At 56.5% G+C, this 23,361-nt stretch overlaps 7 protein-coding genes across 7 annotated transcripts; 3 read left to right on the forward strand and 4 right to left on the reverse strand.

The window, feature by feature from the left end:
* Window positions 1-406: 406 nt before the first annotated feature.
* QBC33DRAFT_560354 (uncharacterized protein) lies at window positions 407-1,453 on the forward strand (the record flags this gene model as incomplete). The annotated part of the gene is made up of 1 exon (XM_060430053.1): window positions 407-1,453. The coding sequence occupies one exon, from the start codon at window positions 407-409 to the stop codon at window positions 1,451-1,453; it is 1,047 nt and encodes a 348-aa protein (XP_060282130.1).
* Window positions 1,454-3,250: 1,797 nt separating this feature from the next.
* Window positions 3,251-4,766, forward strand: QBC33DRAFT_579225 (uncharacterized protein; the record flags this gene model as incomplete). The annotated part of the gene is made up of 4 exons (XM_060431122.1): window positions 3,251-4,008; window positions 4,070-4,375; window positions 4,458-4,615; window positions 4,717-4,766. 4 exons carry the CDS (start codon window positions 3,251-3,253, stop codon window positions 4,764-4,766), a joined length of 1,272 nt encoding a protein of 423 aa, XP_060282131.1.
* Window positions 4,389-6,965, reverse strand: QBC33DRAFT_589798 (methionine permease). Its single transcript, XM_060431592.1, has 3 exons — window positions 5,509-6,965; window positions 5,042-5,436; window positions 4,389-4,978 (listed from the first exon to the last, which is right to left on the reverse strand). The coding sequence occupies exons 1-3, from the start codon at window positions 6,646-6,648 to the stop codon at window positions 4,843-4,845; spliced, it is 1,671 nt and encodes a 556-aa protein (XP_060282132.1). The 5' UTR covers window positions 6,649-6,965; the 3' UTR covers window positions 4,389-4,842.
* Window positions 6,966-8,049: 1,084 nt separating this feature from the next.
* On the forward strand, window positions 8,050-9,057 carry QBC33DRAFT_426172 (uncharacterized protein; the record flags this gene model as incomplete). The annotated part of the gene is made up of 1 exon (XM_060424141.1): window positions 8,050-9,057. A coding segment is annotated over one exon (1,008 nt), but the record flags the coding sequence as incomplete, so codon positions are not given.
* Window positions 9,058-9,582: 525 nt separating this feature from the next.
* Window positions 9,583-15,119, reverse strand: QBC33DRAFT_516339 (uncharacterized protein; the record flags this gene model as incomplete). Its single annotated transcript, XM_060426142.1, has 3 exons — window positions 9,583-10,234; window positions 10,277-14,553; window positions 14,634-15,119. The coding sequence occupies 3 exons, from the start codon at window positions 15,117-15,119 to the stop codon at window positions 9,583-9,585; spliced, it is 5,415 nt and encodes a 1,804-aa protein (XP_060282134.1).
* A 1,342-nt stretch (window positions 15,120-16,461) lies between these two features.
* On the reverse strand, window positions 16,462-18,039 carry QBC33DRAFT_120485 (uncharacterized protein). The gene is made up of 2 exons (XM_060421980.1): window positions 17,059-18,039; window positions 16,462-16,993 (listed from the first exon to the last, which is right to left on the reverse strand). Exons 1-2 carry the CDS (start codon window positions 17,709-17,711, stop codon window positions 16,612-16,614), a joined length of 1,035 nt encoding a protein of 344 aa, XP_060282135.1. The 5' UTR covers window positions 17,712-18,039; the 3' UTR covers window positions 16,462-16,611.
* Window positions 18,040-19,569: 1,530 nt separating this feature from the next.
* On the reverse strand, window positions 19,570-20,839 carry QBC33DRAFT_542899 (uncharacterized protein). The gene is given in 3 exon segments (XM_060428318.1): window positions 19,570-19,611; window positions 19,624-19,985; window positions 20,053-20,839. The coding sequence occupies 2 exon segments, from the start codon at window positions 20,399-20,401 to the stop codon at window positions 19,699-19,701; spliced, it is 636 nt and encodes a 211-aa protein (XP_060282136.1). The 5' UTR covers window positions 20,402-20,839; the 3' UTR covers window positions 19,570-19,611; window positions 19,624-19,698.
* Between the last annotated feature and the right edge of the window lie 2,522 nt (window positions 20,840-23,361).

A 23,361-nucleotide genomic window follows, 5' to 3' on the forward strand; every position in this document is an offset into this window, starting at 1 on the left:
TCGCTGCTGGATACAGTGAACTGCCCACGATCCCTACTTTCAATCACACTCATTTCATCGACTAGCATTACGGTCTTACATTCTACTCTTCTTACTAGGTTGACCTACAGGTCTCCCTTGATTACCCGATCCAGATACAATTGCCAATCACGATTCACCGCTGGCCGAATTCGATGTGCGTTCAGCCCCTGAAAAATCCGCAAGCCTCGTATCAAAACCAACGAAACTCAATCTCAGCCGTGTATTGATACTCGTTTTTATATGGAGATCATTCCCATCGTCCATCATGCGCCAACTACTTGATTTTTCCAGGGCTCCGTCATCTGTTGGGGTGAATCCAAAACAAGAATTCCAGACCCAGAAGCCTCACACAGACGGAAACCCACCCCGGTGGAGCTTAGGGGCCATGTTGAAAAAGCTCCCCAAGTCAAAGGCCGGGCGAGACCGCAGCGACAGCACAGACTCCGACGCCACTCTTGTCGGGGATTTGGGGGAGCAGGACTTCACGATACTTTCGAAGTCGAAGGAGTCTCCTCGGTCTGCAAACCTGGTGCGACACATATCCTGGGCGGCGGAACCAGTCAAGCCGCCCAAGAGAATCATCGTCACTGTCCACGACGTCGGGAATGACTCTGATTTGTACTCGGACCCATCAACGGACTCCGACACAACAGCCCAGGGAGGAAACAGAGGTGAAGGGCTGTTAAAACCCACCCGCGGAGACTCCGTGCGTCGCCGCAGAACCCCATCACCCTACCCGGACAAACCGGAAGACCACTCCAACTCGCGATATCTTTCGCCAGCCGCGCCACGCCCCATCCCCACAGGCCAGCCCGGAGCGTCGGACCCCAACCCAGTCAACGCCGCCAACCCCAAGACTTCCAACCAAGCCAAACCCACCTCGCGACAAGTCGCCCAACCCCTCCTCCCACCCCCTCCCCGCCGCACCTGCCAGTGCCCCCACTGCGCCTCAACAGGCCTCCCCGTCCCGCCGCTGCCGCGCCGCCGCCACCGCCGACGCCTCTCAGCAGGCTGGATCCCCACAGACCCGAGCCGCGACTCGGGAGCCGTGGCCGAGGAGCGGGCGCCACGCCTGCTGTGGGAGACGACGGATTCAGCGGTGGTGGCGAGCGTGCGGCCGGCGCGGGGCCGGACGGCCGGGCGGGGCCATGCCGAGTGGGCGCCTTCGCACTCGCCGGCGCCCGGGTGGCGATTTCGGGAGGGGGTGGAGGGGCTTTGGGGGGTTGATGCGGGGGAGCTGAGGGAGGTTTTGGGGAGGGTGAAGGGGGAGAGGGAGGGGTGGGAGGTGGGGATGGGGATGAGGAAGGAGGGGAAAGGTGGTGGGGGTGGTTTGGTTGGGAGTAGTCGTGAGACGGGGCCGTGGTCGTGGCGGAATTCGGTGATGTGGGAGATGGATTGTTATCATGATCTTTTTGGGATGTACTTGGGGTGAGCTTGGGGTTGTGTGGTAAAGGTGGAGGTTGCTGAGGACAGTGGAACCGTGTACCATTTCTCTTATCTTTTTTTGATTCTTACTTTCATTTTCTTTCCCCCTTTTCTTTCCATCATCCTTTCTTTCTTTTTAGAAAAATGATCTTCTTCTTTGATTCATTCACCCGGTATATGCAGGCAGATACATCCTTTCATTTACTTTCAAAAACCATAGCAAAGATTACCCGTCAGCACAAATAATTGTGCCCCTTTTGAGACGTTCTCATCATCACTGTTCTAGAGGCCCTCCGTAACATCGTGAAACGCGATGGCATCAGTGATTACCATGCATCAAGGCAATCTAAGGCCATCGTCACCCAGTTTAAGCGGATAACATGTAAAATGCATCCCCTTGATATATCAAGTAGATAATTATATTGATAGTAATTAGTAGATAGCCTGGCGCCTTGAAAAACATTCGTGAATCATGCGAACAGTCGTAAAACCCAATACCATGCCAAACCTGGTTGAAGCGGTAGATATTTGCCCCGTTGCTGTACCACACCCTTACCAGTCTTGATCAAGTCATAGATGTCCTCCTGCACAGCGTAAGGCTGCATCAGTTCCAAGGCACAATTGGGATTTTCGTGATATTCCCAACATCGACCTCCTCAGGCGTTTGTGGAGCTGGGATTCCCAACTGGTCAGCTGCAAGTCTCGTGGCCGGGGAGTGGACGCAAGAGTCGTCAGACCTAGAACGGTCACTTTTGACCTCACCTGGCTTAATCTCGTTCCCTACATAGTCGGTCGTCTTGCTGGTGTCGTTGTCATTCATCCCACTTTTACCGGTTGCTGCGACGGCGCCGAATTCTTCATCCTGCCCTGGCGCGGCATCGAGGGGGAGCTTGTCGGCGTCAGAAGCCCCTGATGACTTGGGCTCGCTGCCGCTCTTGCCTGTTGGCGCGGAAGACATGCTCGATGTCTCAAAATCGTTGGTGCTTTGTTGTTTTCGACGCGGTGCGGATTCGTATAATTAAGCTACCCGATCTCTATTGACCACTGTGAAGACACCAGGAAGCCTAATAATGCGTTTGGGATCATCCATGTGCCCCTGTTGGTGTACGCAGTCATGGTGACATCATAATGCCAACAGCCAAGAACCCCGTTTTCCTTCAACGCGAAGCTCTTGGCGAGATCCATCACGTGTCATGAGGGATCAGGCTTGTCGATTTACAACCTGTCAGATTGGAGCCTGTTTGGAGTAACAGCCTGCTGAATCATATGAACCACAGCATGCCGGTCACGACCTGCTCGTAATATGCAATATGGATGACGACTTATGACCGCGAGCCAAAGACACTGCAAGAGCCCTCGGGCTTGCAGGCAAGGATCGTATTCTTGAGTGGCTCATCTGGTTAGTCCACCTAACTAACGACTTTGTCAAATCGTCCACTGGCCAACACGCTTCAATTCAACGTGAAGGATCAAGGTCAAAGAGTAGACGACGTAGTGATGAAGGAGCCATAGGAAGAGAATATACGTCCGTTAACGGGCCAATTACCACCCAAGGAGCATACCTGACCAGTAATCCACCGAGAAGCACATTTCGTCACCTGGGAACGGCGTGGCGGAATCGACAATAGAATAAAGAAGGGTCTACATCGCAGGCTGCTGCAGCTTCAATTACGTGAGCGGGTGGCGTGCTCGTGGGGTTGCTGCATGCCTATATTAGATTCACGTTTCCGCTTCCTCGACCCCGGATATCGATAACCTTCAGCCCGTATACTCTTATACCAAGAGCCCCCAAGCACAGAACACAATGGCAACTGCAGCAGTCCAGATTCCATTTCCAGCCGGGCCGCCTGGCCAGCCAGATATCGAGTACGCTCCAAACTATGAGAAATACCAGGAAAGGATCAAGCGACGAAAGGAAACGGAGACTTTGGAGAAATCACTTCCTCCCGGCTTCCCACAGAAGCTGAACTCAGCCCTTGTATGGGAAGGGAAGGATCTCGGAAACTCATATGACTGGTCATACGAACTCACGCCAGCTGACATCAACGAGATTGAGGAAGGCCTGCGGCACTTCCAGTCCCTAAACCAGCCCCTCGGCTTCATCACGCAGGAGACCTTCCCCCTGCCCAACCTCCACCACACTCTGCGCGCCATCTCGCGCGAGATCCACACCGGCCACGGCTTCAAGGTGGTGCGCGGCCTCCCCGTGGACACGCACACGCGCGCCGAGAACATCGCCATCTACGCCGGCGTCGCGGCGCACGTGGCTCCCGTGCGGGGCCGGCAGGACCGGCACGTGGCCGCCGGCGAGGACGTGGTTCTGACGCACATCCGAGACCTCACGGCGAAGGTGGACGCGGCCGCCATCGGCGCCCCCGCGTACACGGCCGACAAGCAGGTCTTCCACACCGACTCGGGCGACGTGATCGCGCTGTTCGCCCTCGGCGCCGCCGCCGAGGGCGGCGAGAGCTTCCTGTCCAGCAGCTGGAGGGTCTACAACGAGCTCGCGGAGACGAGGCCCGATCTGGTTCGGACGCTGGCCGAGCCGTGGGCGGCTGATCTGTGAGTCTCGTTCCGGTTTGAGGTAAGACTGTGACTGACGATGGCTGGTCGCCCTCATCAGGTTCGGCAAGCAGGGGAAAAAGTACGTGGCCAAGCCGCTGTTGCACCACCAGCCCGCGACCGACACTACCCCTGAGCGCCTCATCATCCAGTATGCGCGCCGGAGCTTCACCGGCTACTGGGGCCTGCCGCGCTCGGCGGACATCCCGGCCATCACAGAGGCGCAGGCAGAGGCCTTGGACGCGCTGCACTATACGGCGGAGAAGTATGCCGTCGCGCTCGACTTTAAGAAGGGGGATGTTCAGTTTGTGAACAACCTGAGCATCTTCCACGCCCGGGGCGATTTCAGGGACTCGCCAGAGGAGCAGTGAGTAGCCCCCCCCCCCCCTTTTTTTTCAGACTCGTCGCATCGAGAAGATTGCCTAACCCAGACTCACTCTGTCGTTCAGGCGTCACCTTATCCGGCTTTGGTTGCGTGACCCGGAGTATGCGTGGGAGACCCCCGAGGCGCTGAGGGAGCGGTGGGATCAGGTCTATAAAGATGTGACACCTGAGAGCTCAGTGTTTCCCCTGGAGCCGACCATCAGGAGCGCGAGCTCGGGCCACGGTAGAAAGGGTTATGGGCTTAATTAGTGCCGTGATGTTTGGGCTAAACCAATTTATCGAGTTGTTGATTATCAGTTAATTGGCAATATTACACCATCTTAGTCCAACATTTAGTCATTGTCATTCGTGTGAAAGTCCGTTTAACCCCCTAGGATCCAAGCCGTCTACTCGAGTGAAAGCATTCCCCAACGCCTCGTCTAATCTTAATAAATCCTCTCCAAGAATGCTTTACTTGGGAACCTTGACAAGCCTCGTGATCGTAACACCGTCGTCCAGTATATCAACCTCCTCCTCCAGTCTATACCCCCTCCAGCGCGGTATCAGTACAGTCCAGATATACCAGTACAATAATCCGAACACAATTCTGCAGTCCCGTCAGTGTCACAGCGTTAACAAGATCAAAACACATTATATCGCGCAAACTCACATTCCGACTCCGACGATGGCATAAGTAGCATAGAACAGCGTTCCCGTGTAGTTCTTAGGCGGGAAGAAAGGCGCGGCGATGAGGGCGAGGCTGACGACTATCCTGATGCCGACGGCAGGAAGCCACACCTTGAACGGCCTCTTCAGGTCCGGCCTCTTGTACCGCAGCCATAGCAGCCCTATGGAGATGGCTAACCCGTAAAACTGCGCAGGGTAGCCCTCTACTTCTAGGATAAAGGAGTACACCTGATCCGACGGGGGGAGGGTGATGACCAGGAGAGACGGGATGTAGTGGACAATCAGGCCGCCCAAGGGGGCGTTGAAGGGCTTAGAAGAGGCCAGCAGCTCGGGATAGGGGAGGAACCCCTGGCGGGCGATCTCCTGGTTAAGGCGCGCCTGCGGGTTAATCGATATTAGTCGACTTGTCTTGGTGGGATCAGGTCTCTTCTCAACTGCTTCTCAACTCACCAAGGCATAAGTCACAACCATGACGTTTCCGGCCCCCGAAAGCGCAACAGCAAGCGGCAACACCTTCCTCCCCAACTGTGGCCCGAAGGTGCGCTCGAAGAACAGAGCAGCAATCAGCTCGCCGCTCTCCTTGATCTCGTCGAGCGGCACAACCATAAAATACGCAATGTTGACGAGGGTGTAGAGGACGACGGCCGTGACGAGGGCGGAAGTGCAGACGGACTTGAGCGTCCTCACAGGATCCTTGACATCGTTCAAGACATTGTTGACGTTGCTGAGTCCCGCGTACGAGTAAAACACCTTGAAAAGCGACGTCGCGATGACACCCAGGCTCCAGTCCGAGTCCTTCCACAGCCCTTCCCAGGTCAGCAGTCCGCCGCCGCCCTGACCGATCTCGGTCCGGCCGCGCTGGAAGACGACGACGAACAGCCCCACGAAGACCATAAACACCACCAGCGCGACCTTGATCCACCCCAGCACGTTCTGCACCACCACCCCGGCCCGCGGCGCGCACCCGTGCACGACCGTGATGGCCGTCAGCAGGCCGACAGCAAGGCTCTTGCGGAGGACATCGGAGGGTTCCTCGATGCCCAACGCAAACGCCACGTACTCGGCAAAGACGACGCAGTTGCTAGCCGTGAAGCCGAGCAGGACGGCGTTGACAGCCACAAGCGTCGACGCCAGGAACCGCGGGCGCCGGTACATGAACTCGAGATACACCTTGTCGCCCCCGGAGCGCGGCAGCATGGACCCCAGCTCGAGCGACACGGCCAGCCCGCAGGCCGCCAGGGCCGCGCCGGCGGCCCAGATGGTCAGGGCGAGGCCCGCGCTGCCGGCCGACCGCGCCACCGCCCCCGGGGTCGCGAAGATGCCGCTGCCGATGACGCGCGAGATGACGAGGATGTAGGCTGACTGCCACGATAGGTGGCGCCCGAGGTTGGATGTCTCTGGTAGCACGGCGGCTTCGATCGTCCGTGGGAGTGGCTCGATCGTGCCGGACTCGGTGTCGGTTGAGGACCGGGGGGATTTGCTGCCGTCTTGGGGGATTGCGTGGGAGGGGCTGGGGAACGGGGACGGGGAGGAGGCGCCGGTGCCACCGCCGGATAGGAGAGGCTGGTCTTCGTCGACGTCGTGTTGCATTGCTGCGGGTTGTGTGGACTGCTTGGTTGGGGTTTTCTGTCCTCTTTGTGGTCTTCTATCGGAAAGTAGGAGAAATGAAATCAACCAGCCTTTACTGTACCATCAGTCTGTAGAAGCTATCCGGAATCATCGGCGCCTTGCCAGGCCTCGCAGCTTGACCTTGGGGGAGCGCGTGGGAGCGAATAGTTGTCCCATGGTGTATGGCGTATTGGTCAGCCACGAGCACGCTGATAAATCGAACTGCCTTTCCTGGGTGCCCATCTGAAACAGGGAGCTGGAATCTCTGCTATCTGTGGCAGTAGCGAGCACACCAGAGAATTTAACAATTGCATCAGCTCTTGCGTGGTGGGGCGTCAGACGCGTGCAAGGCATTCGCCATCCGCCGGGTTCGCACGCAATCCGGAAGGATCGGTTGGCTGGAGACGCGCCGCGACGGGCCGACACCGTTAGACTGGGCCGGGAACCTGGGTCGTGGTAGATATCTTTGTTGCCCCATCACCTAGTAAGTGGCCCGTTAGAGTTTCTAATAGTCCGTATATTCTCATCACTCAAATAAGGGAGAGATGGAGCGGGCGAGCATTAGCCTTTTATAATCTCCCAACCACTTTGTGAACTAGGAAACATTAACGATAAACTTGGACATTAGTTGCCTGAGTTATGGGTTTGTCTATAACGGCGTACTCTACATCTTTTCCAGATTCACTAGGTACTCAATCAAGTCGAACCCCCCTCCAAGCGCAGTACGCTCTTTCGTCATGTCTCACCTCTTTTGTCAACTCAATACTGCCTACTAGCAATTACGACCATCTCATAATTAGTCACGAAGCGACCGAGCAGACAGGACTTCTTGAGCTGTCTCAAATCGATCAAGTCCTCTTTGGTCCCCCTTTGTGGATGGCCTCTTCCGACGGTAACTTCATTGCATACTAATGCGGCCTTCTATTTCTTCTCCGTTTCTCCGATGCGTGCCTCACTTAGGTAGAATCTCTCTGCCTCGGAATTCAGACTGTACTTCCTCAATTCCAAGTTTGTTCACCTCCGCGGAATTTATTCCGTTGCCAAGTAACCATGGCTGAAGAACCGATGACGAAAGACGAAGCCGCATCGGCCCTTTTAGCATACGTCTTCTCTGGTGCACTCGGTTCTGCCGACGGGAAAGGAGTAGGCTATGCTCTGATAGAAACAACACCCACCACCTTCTCTTGGTCGACAGGGCTGGAGGATATGGATTGGACCTGCTACGCCTATTGATCGATATTTGATCAAAATTGACAGACGATCAAAGGAAATCTCGCGTCCAAAACCCATCGTTCTCTCAGAAACAGAGCTTGCTGAAGCTATTTTCGCGGCCACCGGCCAACATTTGGCCTGCTCAACGAGATTCACTGATGGAGCTTTGAGTATCTCATACAAAGTCGCGGTCCAAGAGACCCGGATGTCGCATACGTCGTCCAGCTACGTCACCACGGCTACGTAACATCTGTGGACTCCCTAATGACCCTGATTTCGAAGACGATTGACTCACACATCTTACCTGTGCCTCCGGTGTACCCAATCCCGGGAGAGATGAAACGGCAAGAGGCCACGGGTATGGGAAGGCAAATAACTCAGCTGATACCAGGCGTGATGGCATCGTCGGTGTACCCCCGCTTATCGCACGGGGAGAGACTGGTTTTGGTGCGGAAGATGGCACTCGCATTCCAAGCTTGCTGGCAGATCCAGCTGCCAGAACCTCGCCTCATCGGTGAGCTCACCGCCGCTGAAGTCGGCGGCCAGTTTATTCTCGGAATTGGACCTGATCGACACTATTGCCTCGGCGGCCCGTTTTCTTTCGTGCGCGAGTACCTCGGAGCGCATATCAGATCCTCGCTTGTCGCCCTCGAAGCGCAGCAGGGCATTGAAGAATATAAGGACCGGTTCCTGGAACATATCAGGAACTTTGTCGACACTTGTATGCACAAGATTCCCGCCACCGTCGAGGACGTTCCTGTAGTCGCCATGCCTGCGGACATGGGCCTCCATAACATCATCGTGTCAAGCCAGGCGCAGACAGAGATACAGGCGGTTATTGACTGGGAATTTGCAGCAAGTGCACCATATGCATCGCTACACCGGATCATTGAGTCGTTGTTCCGCAAGCCTGCTGCAAATGGTTTCGGCCCGGAGTATGATGGCGCTGAAGAACTCCGCGAGGCTTTCTGGGGGACTATCCCCGACTGGAAGCAGTGGAATCAAAGCGAGTCGACACAGGTGTTTTTGGAGTGGTTTAGATTCGGCCTGTTCATGAAGCCCGAATGGAGGCCCAAAGGCCTCCCCGAGGATGAAGAACAGGGCGTTTGGCGGGAAAACATTCGAGTGGTCGAGAGCGTTCTGCACAAATATTCGTTGCCACCAGAAGCGTCCAATCTAATTCCTTTCAGGTACGCTTCTTCTCATGGTGGGCACGTTGATACGCATACAGACTCTAGCAGTCCTTGTTCATGCCTTCAGCCGAGAGGACGAGTATATGGTGCCAAACCGGGGAGCATTTGCCACGAGGTAGCTCAGTTGACCGAAGAAGCTGCTCGACACTTAATCATTCACAACCTCTTAACAGCACCTTTGCACAGACCCCCAACCCCTGAGCCAAATGCCCATGCCCCTGAATTGAAATCGTATGCCCCACGCCCTACGCATATATCCCACTCCAAGGCAGCAATCAATCCCTCCACTTAGAAGGAAGGGGGAGAGACATGGCCTAGCCCTATATATCATCGTGAGATAACCCTCGCAGAGACACAAGGCATTTCGAATCCGCTTCCCACGCCGCTGCCTTATACTTCCTTCCCGCCGCGGATCTCATATGGGGCTCTTTTACAAGGCTGTCACGATCATGAAGGATTAACACTACGAAGATAAAATTCTAATCCAGGTCTAACAAAAAAGAATGCAACGCTAAGCCCAATGCACCGATTTTCGTCTAACCTCGCCGGGCCCGACGACCCGGACCTCGGAGCCCTTGAGCGCCGACACGCCGGGCACCCTGGCGACGATGACGGGCATCCTGTTGGGCGCGCGGCCCAGCATGGCGTCGTCGAGCCGGAACTCCCACCGCGCCTTTTCCACCACGTCGCCGCTCTTGCGGAGGCGCGCCCTCCAGCCCTCGACCCACACCCACGCGAGACGGAAGTCGCCGCCCGCCTCGGCGACGACGCGGCCGCGCTTCTTTGGCGCGTCCGGCCACGCGACGTCGTGCTGCTCCGTGCACTCCGACGTCAGCGCCGTCTCCGAGTCCGAGTCATCCGTCGTCGACGACGCGTCGTCGATGGACACCTCCGTCCGCACCGAGAGGACGCTCACCCGCCTGTCCTCAACCTCGGCCCGGGTGCCGTCGCATCTTCTTCCTGCCGTCGTCTGCACCTCACCAACAGTCGCCGCACTAACAGTCGCCGCACTAACAGTTGCCGCACTAACAGTCGCCGCACTAACAGTCGCTACACTAACAGTCCGCGCCTGACCAATCCCCGAACTCCTCTCCCCCAAACTCCCAGTCAGCAACACGCCCTTCCCTTTGCGATCCTCCTGAGCCGTTTCCTCATGCCAAGAGCTCGATTCTACCGAGTGTGGTCAACCAACACCCCCTAGCAACCCGCTCCTCTCATCGCCCTCGTCGTCCCCCCCATCCGGGACCACCCTCATCCTGTACCCATAGTCACCGTATTCCCCGTCCACCAGCCCGACGTGGGCCGCGGCACGGCCCAGATCCCTCGGCGGGCCCGTCAGCCGGACGGGTATGTACGACACGCCGCTGATGGGCCGCGACCGCACCGGGTTGCCCTTGCCGGACCACGTCGTGAGGCGGGGCTGCGGCGACAGCGGCAGCGGGAGAGGCGGCGGGGGGCGGTCGTTGGCGCCGTCGGTCTGCTGCTGCTCGAAGATGCTGCGCATCTTCTGGAACAGGCTGCCAGGCTGGGGCGACGGTGACGGGGCCCGGGCCGGCGGGGCCGGGGACGCGTCGGAGGACTCCCGGCGGAGCCACTGCGCGGCGACGGCCTTGGCGTCGTAGCCGCCAACACCACCGAAGTGGTCGTAGGTCGTGGGCTGGGAGTCGTTGCGAGGGCGGCCCGCCATGCCGCTGAGGAGGTGGCTGTGAGCGTGGGCGGGCGAGCCGTCGTGGATGGCGGGCTCGTGGCTGTCGCTTCGGAGCGGGGAGTGGGTCGACGACAGCGGTGACGACGAGATGGTGCTCTGGCTGTGGAGGGAGCGCGGGATCGAGTCATTGCGCGAGTGCCACGGGACGTTGGTCACGTCGCGGATCACGAACGACTCGGCTTCGAGTCCCTCGTCGACGGCGTCTCGAGTCACGTTTCGCTGAGGGGTCCTTGGCCGGTCTGGGTTGTGGCGGCTGTTGGCGAGGCCTCCTTCTTCTTGGTAGGGTGTGCTATATCTGAGTGCCAGCGAGACTGCTTCCGGCGTAAGTGGTGCCCTGGTTGGCCGGAAATGAGGCGTTGGTGGGTTTCCCACCGTCGGGCTATCCATAATATGGTCACCTCGCGCCTCGTCAGCGTGGCCCTCTTCGGCCCTCGGATGAAACTCCATCGCAGCCAGATCAGAATATGAATCGATAGGGTCGTCTGCCCACTCTGCCGTTGAAATGGTCAGATGTCCTTCATCTCCCTGGGACTCCCCCGGACCGCTTGTCGACCGTTGTTCCGGCCCCGCGGGCACCGCAGTTATGGGCTCATCATCAACATAGCCAAGGTGGCTCGTGATAACGTGCTCCTTAACCGACGGGTCCCCGTCGTCATGGAAGTCATGGCCAAGAGCTTCACGCTCGTCATCCGACGTATGCTCAGCGTGCTCGTCGCTGTGATCATCGTCATCAAACAGATCATCCTGGCCATGGACCGTTGTTGTATGGTCGTCCTCGAGCTCATAGTGGCTGTTATACTCATCAGCCTGGCTTGATTCCTCCTCGGCGTCGATCAATTCGTCCTCAGAGTTCAATGGCGGCGACCGGAAACCAGCCGAGGCAAGCGGCGTGACAAAAGGTTGAGACCCAGAATCGGCGTTACTGTCGACCAGTCCAAGGGGGCTTTGGCCCGTGTCTCTCTCGCGGAGCAACCGAGAGAACTCTTCGACCTGGCCGTAGGTAGTCATATGTGACTCGCTTTGGTCGTCCACCCTGCGTTCCTCGCCATTATCTAGATCTCCGTCCACAAAAGCTGGACATAGGTGGGATGGATCATCGCCCTGGTTTCCAGGCGGCTCAAAGTGTTGGCTAGTTTCGATCCATTCGCCGCCCCCGACCACATCACACCCATTGTCTTCAATAGGGGGATGATCCGAAACGCTCACGCCATCCATGTCTACCTCTTCCGGAGGCTCATGTTCATCACCCGACGGCGCAACATTAGGTTGGTTTTCCACAACCCCGTCGCCATGATAACCAATCTCTTCACTGGCTGAGTAATGCATGGCCTCTGGGGAGTAAGGCACGCTCTCTGGGGCATGATCCAGTCTCCCCTCAACTTCCCCAGCCTGCAATGACCCAGGCGTCTGGTCAGCTCGAACATGCTGCACGTCTTCGAGGGGGACCTCCTCTTCGCCAACACCTGCGACGCCAAGTTCGGGCTCTTCCACGACACGATCGACGATATCCTGGCTGCCGACTTGTCGAGACCCTGGCTCGGCTTCATCGCAGGCTTCCGCCCTTGGCACCTCCCCGTCGCTGTCACTGGCTGGATTGCCGATACAGGCGGTCGAGTCAGTAGGCTTGGGTTCGGGGTCATCCTCCTCATGGCCGGCCTTGGGATCGGCCGCGGGCTCAGGTTCCGGCTCGGCTTCGGCCTCGGGCTCCGAAGTCGCTTTGGCGGGCTCGTGATGTTCAGCTGACGCAACCTGTGTGCTCGGAAGCGGCAATAGCTCTACCGTGGTGTCTAGGTCTGAGTATGTCTCGGCACCATCCGAAGCAGACGAGACGGATGATTCATCGCAACTCGACTGGTAACTCTCCTGCGGCTCCGGCTCCGGCTGCGGCATCTGTTCAGCCGGGTCGTCGGGGCGCTGGTGTATTACCAGCTCGATTTCTTCATGGGCCTGATCTGTAGGGCCGTCCTGGTCCACCTCATCAGGTTGATATGGCTCAGACCCATGTTCGATTTCTTCTTCACTGTGGTCCCCATCTATGACAAGGGCACTTTGGTCCACAAGCCCGCCGCCTGTTTCGTCTGCTAGCTGTGTCTCGGGCGCTAGATCAGGCACTTCTCGGACCATGTCTGGATGCAAGCTCTCCGGTTCCAAGCCAGACAGAGTGTCTTCGCTTGGGGAATCCTGGGCGTAGAGAGTATGCTCGACCGGTGAAGAGGGTTCTGATGAAGTGGCCTCGGCTACTTCACTCGTCTCTTCAATGAGTATTTCGGCAGGGGACAGATCCTCTGGCTGCAGGACTTCCATCTTGTTGTCATTAGTGGTAGGTTGACCGTCAGACTCCATGGCACTTATAAGATGGCCAGCGGGCTCAGAAGGCTCAGCAAACATATGTTCAACCTTCTCGGGGAATCTGGGCGAGGCTTCAGCCATAGAATCAAGTGTCTCGCATGCAAGCGAACCGGGGAGGTCCTCAATTGACACTCCGTGGCTCAAAGAATGAGTCGTAGGCGACCCCACCAGTTCCTGGACATCGACCGTCTCTCGAGCTGGAGCAAATGCCTCGTTGGAGTGACCATCAGCCGAACAATATCTCGGATCTGCATGGTCTGTGGCCCTAGAAGGTATCTCCTGTGCCAAGGTAGGGAAGTCATTCCTATGGGTCATGGTCCCCGGAATGGGCTCGACGATATCGCTCCCCGAATCAGCGGAGCCGTGTGTCATGGTGCCCGGTATGGCCTCGTTCCCCGACATACCAAACAGCCTTTCCTGGCGGGCTGTCTCCTCGCTGATGGTAGACTTCTCGCTAAGCGTTTCATCGGCGGAGCAGATCGCTTCTTCGACTTCTTCATGCTTTTCAGTAACAGGCGTGACGTGATGGTCGTCTTTGACTGGGAGATCCCCATCCTCGACAAAAGCCTCTTGATCACCTGTAGCCAGTGTCGCATCAACAGCTTGGCCCGCGATGTCGTTGCCATTCCCAATCTCAGATGCGTCCATCTCGATATCGACGTCTGCGCGTCCTTGCTCAATTGCCTTCTCACCCAATGTCTCGGCAGGCGAAACCTCCGGGCTAGTCTGCAATTCGGGGATGGGTCCAGTGACGGTGGGTTCTTCCTCCGTAGGGTAGCTACCAGGAGCTGATACGCTCCGGTCGTGGTCCAGATCCGGGACGCCTGGCGGGTGTCCTTGGCCATCCGGGAGGGCAGTTCTGCTAGAGCTCGGCTGGCTGCTGACAAGACTGCGCATCGTCTTCCCCCAAGACCCAAAGAGGGACTTGGGTTCGGGTGTCTGGTCTTTGGAAAGAGGGGTCTCAGCCCTGTGCGAGAGGTCGGCATGCTCCGGTTTGGGGTCTTGGGAAGATTCTGACTCTGGCATCTCTTCCAAAACCGGAAGCGATCCTGTAGATTGACCATCCTCTTCCGTAGTCAACACCGACGTTGATCCACCACGAACTGGACTATGGTTCCGGGCGTCCTCAAGATGTGGACGTCCCTTTTCTTGGTCCTTCCGGGTAGCTTCGTTTCGCCGGAGCCACTCCGCCAGTGCCAGCCGCTTCTCAAGCCTTGGCACTTTGCCATCCGGGTTGCCATTCTCTTCAGGGGCCTTGACAGCAAGGTTGTTACCGACATGTTCGTCAGCCAGAGCAGGCGCCGGTGGCTTACTTTCTGCGGCCACAGGGGGCGGCGTGTGCGCGCTGGCGCGCATGCTCCTCCTCCGCTTCGGGGCAGCCGGAAGAGCAATCTTGAGCTGCTCGTCAATGAGACGATTGAGCTCCTATCATGGGGGGTAGATGTCAGCAAAGCAATGCCTGTAGGAAGCCGTAGCCAAGTACGGGCTGTCACGGGTAAGCTCACCTGTCGCTTCTCCTCCAGCAGCCGCAACTTGTCCCTCCCCTCGTCCAGCATCCTCTGGGCCTCCTCCTCAACAACACCCATCTGCTCGTCAGTTTCCTCTTCCACACCCCGCGCCTTGCCTTCCAGCCTCGCCCGCCGTTCATCGTCCTCCCTTATCTGCTTCTCGGCCAGCTCCTCGTCCTCCAGCCGCCGCCTCCGCTCGAGCTCCTCATCCTCCCTCCTCCTGCGCTGAGCTATCTCGTCCCGCTCGGCCTGGCGCCTCTGCGAGAGCACTGTGTCCTCCTGGTCGAAGGCCTTATGCAGGGACGAGATGGCAAGGTCGCGCTGCCGCTCAAGGTCGTCGAGCCGCGAGTCGTGGCCCGTGGTCTTGAGCGAGGCGATGGTGCTGTGGATGGTGGACAGCGTCTCGTTCATCTGCGAGACGAGGGCGGAGACGTCCATCGTGACACCGGAGAGCCCGGCGGTGGCCGGATAGTCGTGAGGCATTGTATAGGAGGAAAACAAAAACAGGACCGTAATGTGAGGTGGCGGGACCGAGATTAGACGCAGCGTGAAGAAGAAAGTGCAAGAGGACGTAGTCCTCCCAGGCAGTGCTTGAAATTACGGAGAGATGAAGGGAAACCTATGGTCGGATGCTTATCGCGATCCAAGACCGAGGCATGCGAGCTCTTCGTTTCCTAGCCTTGCCAGAGTAGTGAAACGCGCAGCTAGCTCAGTCGAGTTTCCAGGAAAAGTGAAAGAGCGAACTTAACGAGAGGAGCTTTAAGGCCCCCGTCGTATGAGGAACTCAACGGGACACCGGGAATTCAAGACAAGCACGAGGAGAACAGCGGCATAGACGAGGGGAAGAGGAGTGTGCAGGATGGTGGCAAAGAAAACAGGCTGAAGGACAAGAGCAACGAAACAAAAGTACTTCCTCCACGGCTTGGTCGGCACCGCGAATCGGCGACATCATACGCGGCCGATGGGCCTGGAGTGGGCATCTACTTCAATGCGGTCTAGGGTGCCAGACGTCGACTCACGTTCTAGCAGATGCATCGAAGCAGAGGATCGGCCATGATTGACCCGCCGAGACAGCCGATTGGAGGTCGGAAACGCCAGCACAAGAAGAACACCCATGGCTGTGCGGCATTGGCAACCGTCGTCATTGGCCTCGACTCACTTGTATTTCTTGCCCTGCCCGGATTTCCTTTCGGTAGGCCGATGATACACGGTCAGTACTTGCAAGACAAGTACATGGCAATTCCAACGGCGGAAATGGGAGCGTTGTCACAGCAGCAGAAGCTGGGAAGGATCAGCCAGGCGCAGGAATCGGCAAGCAGCCCTTCAGGCATGCAGAAATCCCGAGGCAGCTCGCTCGCCACCACGGCATACCTTTGCTTGCGATGAGGAGTCGCTTGGCCTGGGTGCATAAATCTTGCAAGAATTACCCAGAAAAATCTGATACAGCCTGTACCGCGTTTCATATCTCGCGCCAAGTAGCTGCTAACAGCCTGAGGCACCTAGTTACTCCCAGGTGTCACGTGACCATCAAAGTAAGGGGCAAGGACAGAGTGAGGATTGTGTTGATGTCCCTGGTGTTGACGTCGATGATATCGAGTCGAGAGTTGTTGCTAGGGAACTCACAAGCGCCTTTTCCCCTTTTCCCACGTCTGGCAGGCGCAAGCCACCGGTCATGACTCAATCATGTAGTTGTAAACTGCTTTGGCTCTGTTCTATATCTAACGGCACGACTCGAGTCGTGGCAGAGGTGTATATACGAATGCGACAAATCTCTGCGGTTGTTTGCAGCCGGGAGATTATGGAACTAAAAAGAGATCCATCCGGGGAGCAGCCGCTGCAGCCAGTGGAGATGTGCCAGGACGCCGTCGCCGAAGCGACGAGGAGAAGAAAGGCTAACAAGAAAATAATAGAACAGATGCACGCGAGAATACACCAGTCATGCATAGCTCAGCTCAGGGAACCCAGAGACCGTCACTCATATCCGTCCCGCGGTCCCCTTAGTCGCACGAGCCGCCCTCCGCCTGAATTGCTCACGGTAGTTGATCCGGTCGTAGGTGCCCATTCCATAGGCCGCGAGGGCGACAGCCAGCCATAGCGACGTGATGAACAGCCCGACGGGGAGGACGAGGACCCGGACGCCGGGGAGCACGAAGGCCGTGGTTCCGTTCTTCAAGCTCTCGACCTCTCGCATCACGGCGAGGTTCGCGAGGTTAAAGTCGCTCATAATGATGCTCTGCGAGAAGACGCCGGTCACGAATGCAGCCTCGTTGGAGGAGACGTTGGTCCGCACTGTCTCGCCGTTGGCATTGACGCCGCTGAGCGTCACGATGGGCATGACGAGTGCTTCGAGCTGGCCCCTGTTTGAGAGATGACATTAGTTCAATTCACTGCATACCAGTCTGCCAGAAACTCGAGGGCTTACATTGTCAATGGCTTCTTCATCTGATCCTGGTCGATCTGTCCAATAAACAAATAGGTCTGGAGGTGTTGGAGACTCGGAGTATTCGGGGTAGTCGCTGCGCTGTCACCGGCGGCGGCGACGGCTGCCTGCCTCCGGCCTACTGCAGCAACAACCCCATTTTTGGCGGCCGTCGTGGCGTCTACTGCGGATACCGACGCCCCCCGATAGGTCAAGCCCACTTGAATGTTCTGCGGGGCGATGCCCGCGAATGCCCCCGTCGGTGCGGTCAACCGGAAGAGTCGCAGGTCGGCCTGGAATGTCCCCGTCACGTTGTTGAGGAGGGGAAGATTGTAGCATACGCTGGTTCCGGAGGGATTTGACGCCAATTGGAGGGCAGAGAGTGCGGTATTGCATGCCGCCGTCGCCTGTTCGTCCCACGCCGTCATGTTGATGCTGCCATCTGGGTTGAAGACGACATTGCTGCTCGTCCCGAGATCGACGGATTGCCTGGGGGCGACGATAGCCCGTGCTCTCAAATTCGCCTTCGCTATCTCCTCCATTCGACGCTCGTACGACGGGCTGTTGCGTGACATCCCCTCTACTATCAGCGAACCAAGGCTTGCTTGCGCCCCAGCCGCCAGGAGCGCGGCAGCAAGTGCTGTCTGCAGAAACATCTTTCTGGTAATATTCCTCCTCTTTGCGCCAGAATAAAGAAACAGGTTGCCCAAGCAGCGAGGCCGATATGTTGCTCAACAGTATGAATGGTCCGTCCGGCGGGAGTCGAATCGAAGGCTGATTAAAGAGCGTCGAAGCCGCCAAGCAAACCGGCTTGCTATTCCACCTTCTGAGAGAGCCTGGGGCGGCAGTAGTCGGTCACACAGGCGTCGCGCGTGCTGGGAGGAGAGAAGGGACCTGCCCGTCGAAAGGGAGGAAGGTCGTGGTCAATTTCTCGGCAGCAGTGAGGACTAGAAGCGAATGTATTAGGAATGGATGGAGTGAAGGAACGGCGTGGCAAAGGCGACGGCCGGGTCGGAAGAACAAAAGCAGGCGATTAAACAAGCCACAGACGAAACGCGAAATAGCATGTGGGGAAGAATATGTTCAGTGTGAAGCAGATCGATCCCACGTCTCTGACAGGTCGAGAGGAAGTGGCCTGATTGTGCAGTCTGAGGAGCAGCCCGCGACGTATGGCACGGGAGATTCGTGTGAAAAGAACCAGGATCGCACTCACAGGCAGTATTCTCATCGCAGTTGTCCACAGCGCACTTATCCATGCCACCAGTAAGGGGCCAATGGGGGAAGGCCATTCCTAGCTCTGGGCAGAGTCGCAGAATGGAGAACAGCAAGGGTGTCCATGGCCAGAGAAGGGGTCTGACACGGTGGTTGTGTTGTGGCTCGAACTCAATTTTCAAGGACCAGCCAAGGGCCACGGTGCTGTCGGATCGTCAGTCGATGCTACATGCGAGGTTAGAGGACGTTGCAGGAGAGTTAGCAAAGGAGGTCGAGCCAGACCAGGATCTGAGGCGGAGGCTGTTGCACCATCGACGCATGGCTGCCATTGGACCCTCGCTTGGATCCGAAGCAGGGACCAGGTCCTGAGACGGGCAGTGACCCACTCTGGGGGCAGCCCGTACCAAGGTACCGCTGCCACCTTCATCCCCCTCGATAAGAATGGACAATCGAAAATATTTCGACAATTTACCTCGCCTCGTTGGATCGAAGAGCTGAAGCTAAACATCACTCAAAAATTACGGGAGGATATGGCCGGTCAACTGTTTAGATGTACCAGCGAAATTGCCTTGGAGCAGTACACTAGAACATTAGGTGCTCAGCCATTTCTGAGACAAGGGCTTCCTTCTCCACCTCAAGCAAAGCCCCTTTCAACCCCACCTTTCGAAGTGGGCCTCAAGGTCGAACCCCTGCGCCTTGACATGGTCCTGCCGCCTTTGATTGGCTGCTGCAGGGCCTTGCGCAGGCCTCAATCTCCCTCGATAACCGCCCTGCAGCTTGCAGTGCCGCAGTTCGAACCACCTGCGGCCTGTCCCTGAGACCTGGTTTGCGAAGTACAATCTCCAGTCCACCCAGCCTGGAGCATCGCGAGGTTATGGCTGGGAGCCTCGCGATACCCTTAGGCCCACCAGGGATGCAGATACAACACCACTCGTGTCCAGCATTCGCGTCCCCAAGAAGACCTATCATCCGACGACCCCTCAAGATGCGACAAACTCGCCTGGCCTCAACCAGCGGTCAACATACCCAGCCGATCGCCTAATCTATGTTAGACAAATTGCACTCGCGCCCAGGCTCTTGATGTCGGAGATGATGGCGACGGATTGGTATTGCAAGCCTTCTCGGATCATTGTCTCTGTGGATCCAGCCATTGAGCCATGTTGGCCTTGGATTGTGAGATGTGGTAGCTAATAGGGCGATTGTTAACTAGAAGCTCCGCAGGTTTGTATGCCTGCCTAACCAATTGCTGATCTGAGAGGTGGTTGCAGGTGTGATCATATTCGGCAATGCGATATGAGTGGTCCCACAACCAACCAATACAGGGACCAGATGATCCGCAGGCACATCCGCAGGCACATCCGCAGGCACATCCACAGGCACCAAAGTACATCCCCAATAGCCAAATAATAATGATATTCCTTAATGTTTTGATCATGATAACGCCATCGCTAATGCAGAAGCTACTAATATGTACAAGAAACTCCTCGATTCGCCAACTTTTATCCCCTTGGCTCCCCAGCTATTGGCACTGGAGCCCAACCCACCGCCATTAGCACCCTGACCGCCCCCCGTGGACGAAGAAGCCAGGGCTGTCGGCTTCGCGGCGAGCGTAGGAATCATAGCCACAATGGTGAGGCCCGTCGCAGCGGTGGCAGCCGCCGGTGCGTACGACGTCGACGAGAATGCGCATTCGGACATGATCTCGTTGATGTCTTCCACTGCGGAGCCACATGTTAGCTAGCCACCCACGTAGATTTGCGTTTCCACGGGAATGTGACCCCTTACCTGCATCCTCGTCCCCGTTCTGCTGGAGGCAGCTCGCGCATAGCCCCGTCACGCCCTCGACGTCGAAGCTCGTGTTCCGGCACATGCAGAACCGCTCAGCCCTGTCCTCGGGCGAGTCGTCCCGTCCGCGGAGGCGGGGTTCATGTCGCCGCCTTGAAGACGGGCCTGGCTGCCTGGCCCGGAGCAGGCCCTCGTCGAGGTGAACTTCGCAGGCGTTGCTGAGGAGGACGACCGGGTTGCAGATGGTCGCGCACGCTGCGGGGACGTGCTTTGCTTTGAGTTCCTCGGCGCGGGACCATGAGATGGCCGAAATGAGAAGTATTAGGATGGGCGTTGTGGGACGACGCATCTCGAAGACGTTTGGATGTTAACGTCTCGAGGATGGCATTTGGAGATTCGGCAACAACCACGGATTCCCATCGACCACGAGCTGGGAATTTCTGGGGATGTCGATGCCTTATCAACAACAACTGATCATCGAGCTGCATCCAGAGTGTCCGTGTGCCATGAAACCTCCAAGCTCCCGACCATGGCATCTTGAAACATGCGCCTGGACCATCCACGGCCACAGCCAGTAACACGGCAACTTTGTTTCCAACGTTCCCAAACTTTGTTTCGCCCCCAGTGTTTCGCCCTCGAGTTTTCCCCCGTGGCAGCAAAAATAGCCCAAAAATAGCCACTGATCAGGGTTCTGGCAGATCTGTGCTATTCTTGTATTTGGGAGTTGTTTCCATGGAAGTCACGTGGGGTAGGCTCCCTAACCGTGGAACCCCAATCGAGCACGTGACGACACCTTCAACCTCCGCAAAGCAATGGGTGATCAAAGATGCAAACCTCAACGTCGAAGCCCACGCATATTACCAAGGTAAGCCCCGGCATTGCATATTCAAGAGCCGTTGGACTTGCGTAGGCAAGGAGAATAGAGCCAAGAAGCCGCGAAAATGACCGTCGTGTCTCGCAACCCAGTGTCAGAAACCCCAGATCCAACCGGAGGGGCAGTCGGGAGGGATTACGACCAACAATATCGCGAGAGGGACCTGTCTGAAAGTGACATGCGAAATTTTCTTGTGTGGGCGTCATGGTCAGATAGTTGCTCCGCCGCAGCTTGAGATGCCTATTTAGCCCTTTGATTCAGATGACGATGGCGAGATCTCCGTCCGAAGGGAGACAGGATGTCTCCGGCGGGTCGGACCGTGCCTATTCGAGTAAGGTTACGGATGTCAGGTACTGTGACCAAGGTTTGCCGCTCAATTTGAACGTCATCCAAATACCAGTCGCAAATACCAAGACTGTTAGCGATGATAAGTTCCTTGCACGCTGCAATATGTACGCTGTGCCATAATAATGTAAGGATTTCAATATGCCGATCGTCGTGAGGGACCGGAGGAGATTCGCCTTTGCGCCATTTTATACCCCGTCGAATGCGGGCCAAGTAGCTGTGTGGCATGTCTTTGGCCATCCCATGTTCCAGCGACGATGGCGGTATTCGAGGACCCTAAAGCTCTGGTCTTGCCCTGCGGGTGTAGAGACGAAAGATCCCAATGTCATGCGGTGAGGTATAGTTTACGGTCTACCTACCTATCCCTGGACTCCTCGCCACCAGGTAAGGCACGTGCAATCTGCCACCCACTCCAGCCATTTATCTGCACCGTGATGGGCGGCAACACACTGTTCAATTTGACATAACAGAACGCGCAAAATTAAGCACAAAGTCAAGGCCAGGAAAAATGACTGAGCCAGCGGGGAAAATGTAGAAAAATGCAGAAAAATGTAAAGAGTAAGAAAAATAAAAGATCAGGGGTGGTAATCCAGCAAAAAGCTTGCCGATGAGCCGAGTTCAACTTGTTGAAAGTTGAACTCAGGTCATCGGGTACGAAAACCCCACTACCGTCGTAGCGAGTTTTACTCCGGGGGTCCATTCTGCTCGGCCAAGTGACACTCTTGGAACAAAGAGGCGTCATCGCAGTACGGTTATGAATCTGCTTTGGTATTGGGGTATATATAGGGTGGACCAAAGTGAGGTTCTCCTTACATTCACTTCAGCGTTGGTGAATCACCGCCCCACACACCAGCCTTTCCCAGAGACGACACACCCAGGGGACTGACATTGAGAAAGAATATCAAGCTGACCCCTCCATCACCGCATTGCAATGGTCATCTCCAGGTCGGCGGTGAGCAGTTCTACGATATTTCTAAGCAAAAACATGACTCATATCAACTTCACATCAAGTACGGTATTCTCCTAGATATTGTGTTCTTCTCCGGGACCGCAGTCCTGTCATACCTAGGTAGGTTAGGTAATCACCATAAGCCCTGCTACTTCGCTGTCCCTGAGATTCTAAATCGCCATCTACCCTTGGACGTGACACTGGCTGCGAGTGACAACACCGAGGTGTCAAGCTGCGCACAAATGATGATGGGCTGTCTTGACAACGGCGACGCTACGGCTTCATTTGAACCCACGACTCCACCTCAACCCTACTTGCTCGAGCATGCCATTCCGCTTCATGCCGTTAATACAATGTGTAGATAATCTTCGTCGTCGCTGTAGAGAGCAATCAACACTCTTTGAGCACGTGATGGCTGGTTGCCTCGGTAATATTCCGACGCGGAGGAGAAAATTATTATCATTATCATTATTATTATTGTTGTTACTCCGACTCACCCTTTGAGGGTATGCATTAATTCTACTGCTCTGTAACTGTACCAGAAACCGTGCCGCTTGCGCGGTCGGACGAAAACCTCCACACTTCACTTCCAGATCCGCGTTGAATCGCGGTCTTCTCAGGTGCTTCAGTACTATGCTAGTCTCACCACTAGCCGGGTAGCTCCTCCGAACCGGTCGCTTCTCCTCCGCGACCCACTCCTCCGTAGTTGCCGCTTTGTGTGGGTCCCCGACCCTTAGCTCCGTGCAGGTGTCGGTTTCCGGGCCCGCTGTCCGGCCGACAAAGAAAAGGCCGTTTGCAGCGCGATGTAAACAACAATACAGACAACAAAGGAAACGATCAGTGGCCCACTTATGTGCAGAGGAGAAAATGATAGAAGGAAGAACGAACCGTGTTTAACTTTGACTGTATTCCAACGCAGAGCCGGCACGGAGATGATCGTTGTTGCGATTGGGGCCCTTTGCCATGGTCTGCCTCCATGCCTCGGGATCGGGTCGTCATTTGTATCATTTCTACTATTTTGGCCATGAAACGTCGAGTCAGTTGAGGCTGGGGAGGAAGGACATATGCCCTGTTTAACGCATATATATCGGGGAGGGATACTGGCCAATGACATGACATAGAAAGGGGCAAAACGCATGGA

This window comes from Phialemonium atrogriseum (genome assembly GCF_030411735.1).
Source record: "Phialemonium atrogriseum strain 8032-3 unplaced genomic scaffold QBC33scaffold_17, whole genome shotgun sequence".
Lineage (NCBI taxonomy): Eukaryota > Fungi > Ascomycota > Sordariomycetes > Cephalothecales > Cephalothecaceae > Phialemonium > Phialemonium atrogriseum.

Excerpts from the sequence above, each read along its gene's own strand:
- QBC33DRAFT_589798 (XM_060431592.1), bottom strand. The coding sequence starts at position 6,648 with ATGCAACACGACGTCGACGAAGACCAGCCTCTCCTATCCGGCGGTGGC. Across the intron at positions 5,437-5,508 it reads TGGTTGTGACTTATGCCTTG|GCGCGCCTTAACCAGGAGAT; the intron begins GTGAGTTGAGAA and ends ATTAACCCGCAG. Across the intron at positions 4,979-5,041 it reads GCCATCGTCGGAGTCGGAAT|AATTGTGTTCGGATTATTGT; the intron begins GTGAGTTTGCGC and ends ACGGGACTGCAG.
- QBC33DRAFT_120485 (XM_060421980.1), bottom strand. The coding sequence starts at position 17,711 with ATGTTTCTGCAGACAGCACTTGCTGCCGCGCTCCTGGCGGCTGGGGCG. Across the intron at positions 16,994-17,058 it reads ATGAAGAAGCCATTGACAAT|GGGCCAGCTCGAAGCACTCG; the intron begins GTAAGCCCTCGA and ends TCTCTCAAACAG.
- QBC33DRAFT_542899 (XM_060428318.1), bottom strand. The coding sequence starts at position 20,401 with ATGCGTCGTCCCACAACGCCCATCCTAATACTTCTCATTTCGGCCATC. Across the intron at positions 19,986-20,052 it reads GAACGGGGACGAGGATGCAG|TGGAAGACATCAACGAGATC; the intron begins GTAAGGGGTCAC and ends GTGGCTCCGCAG.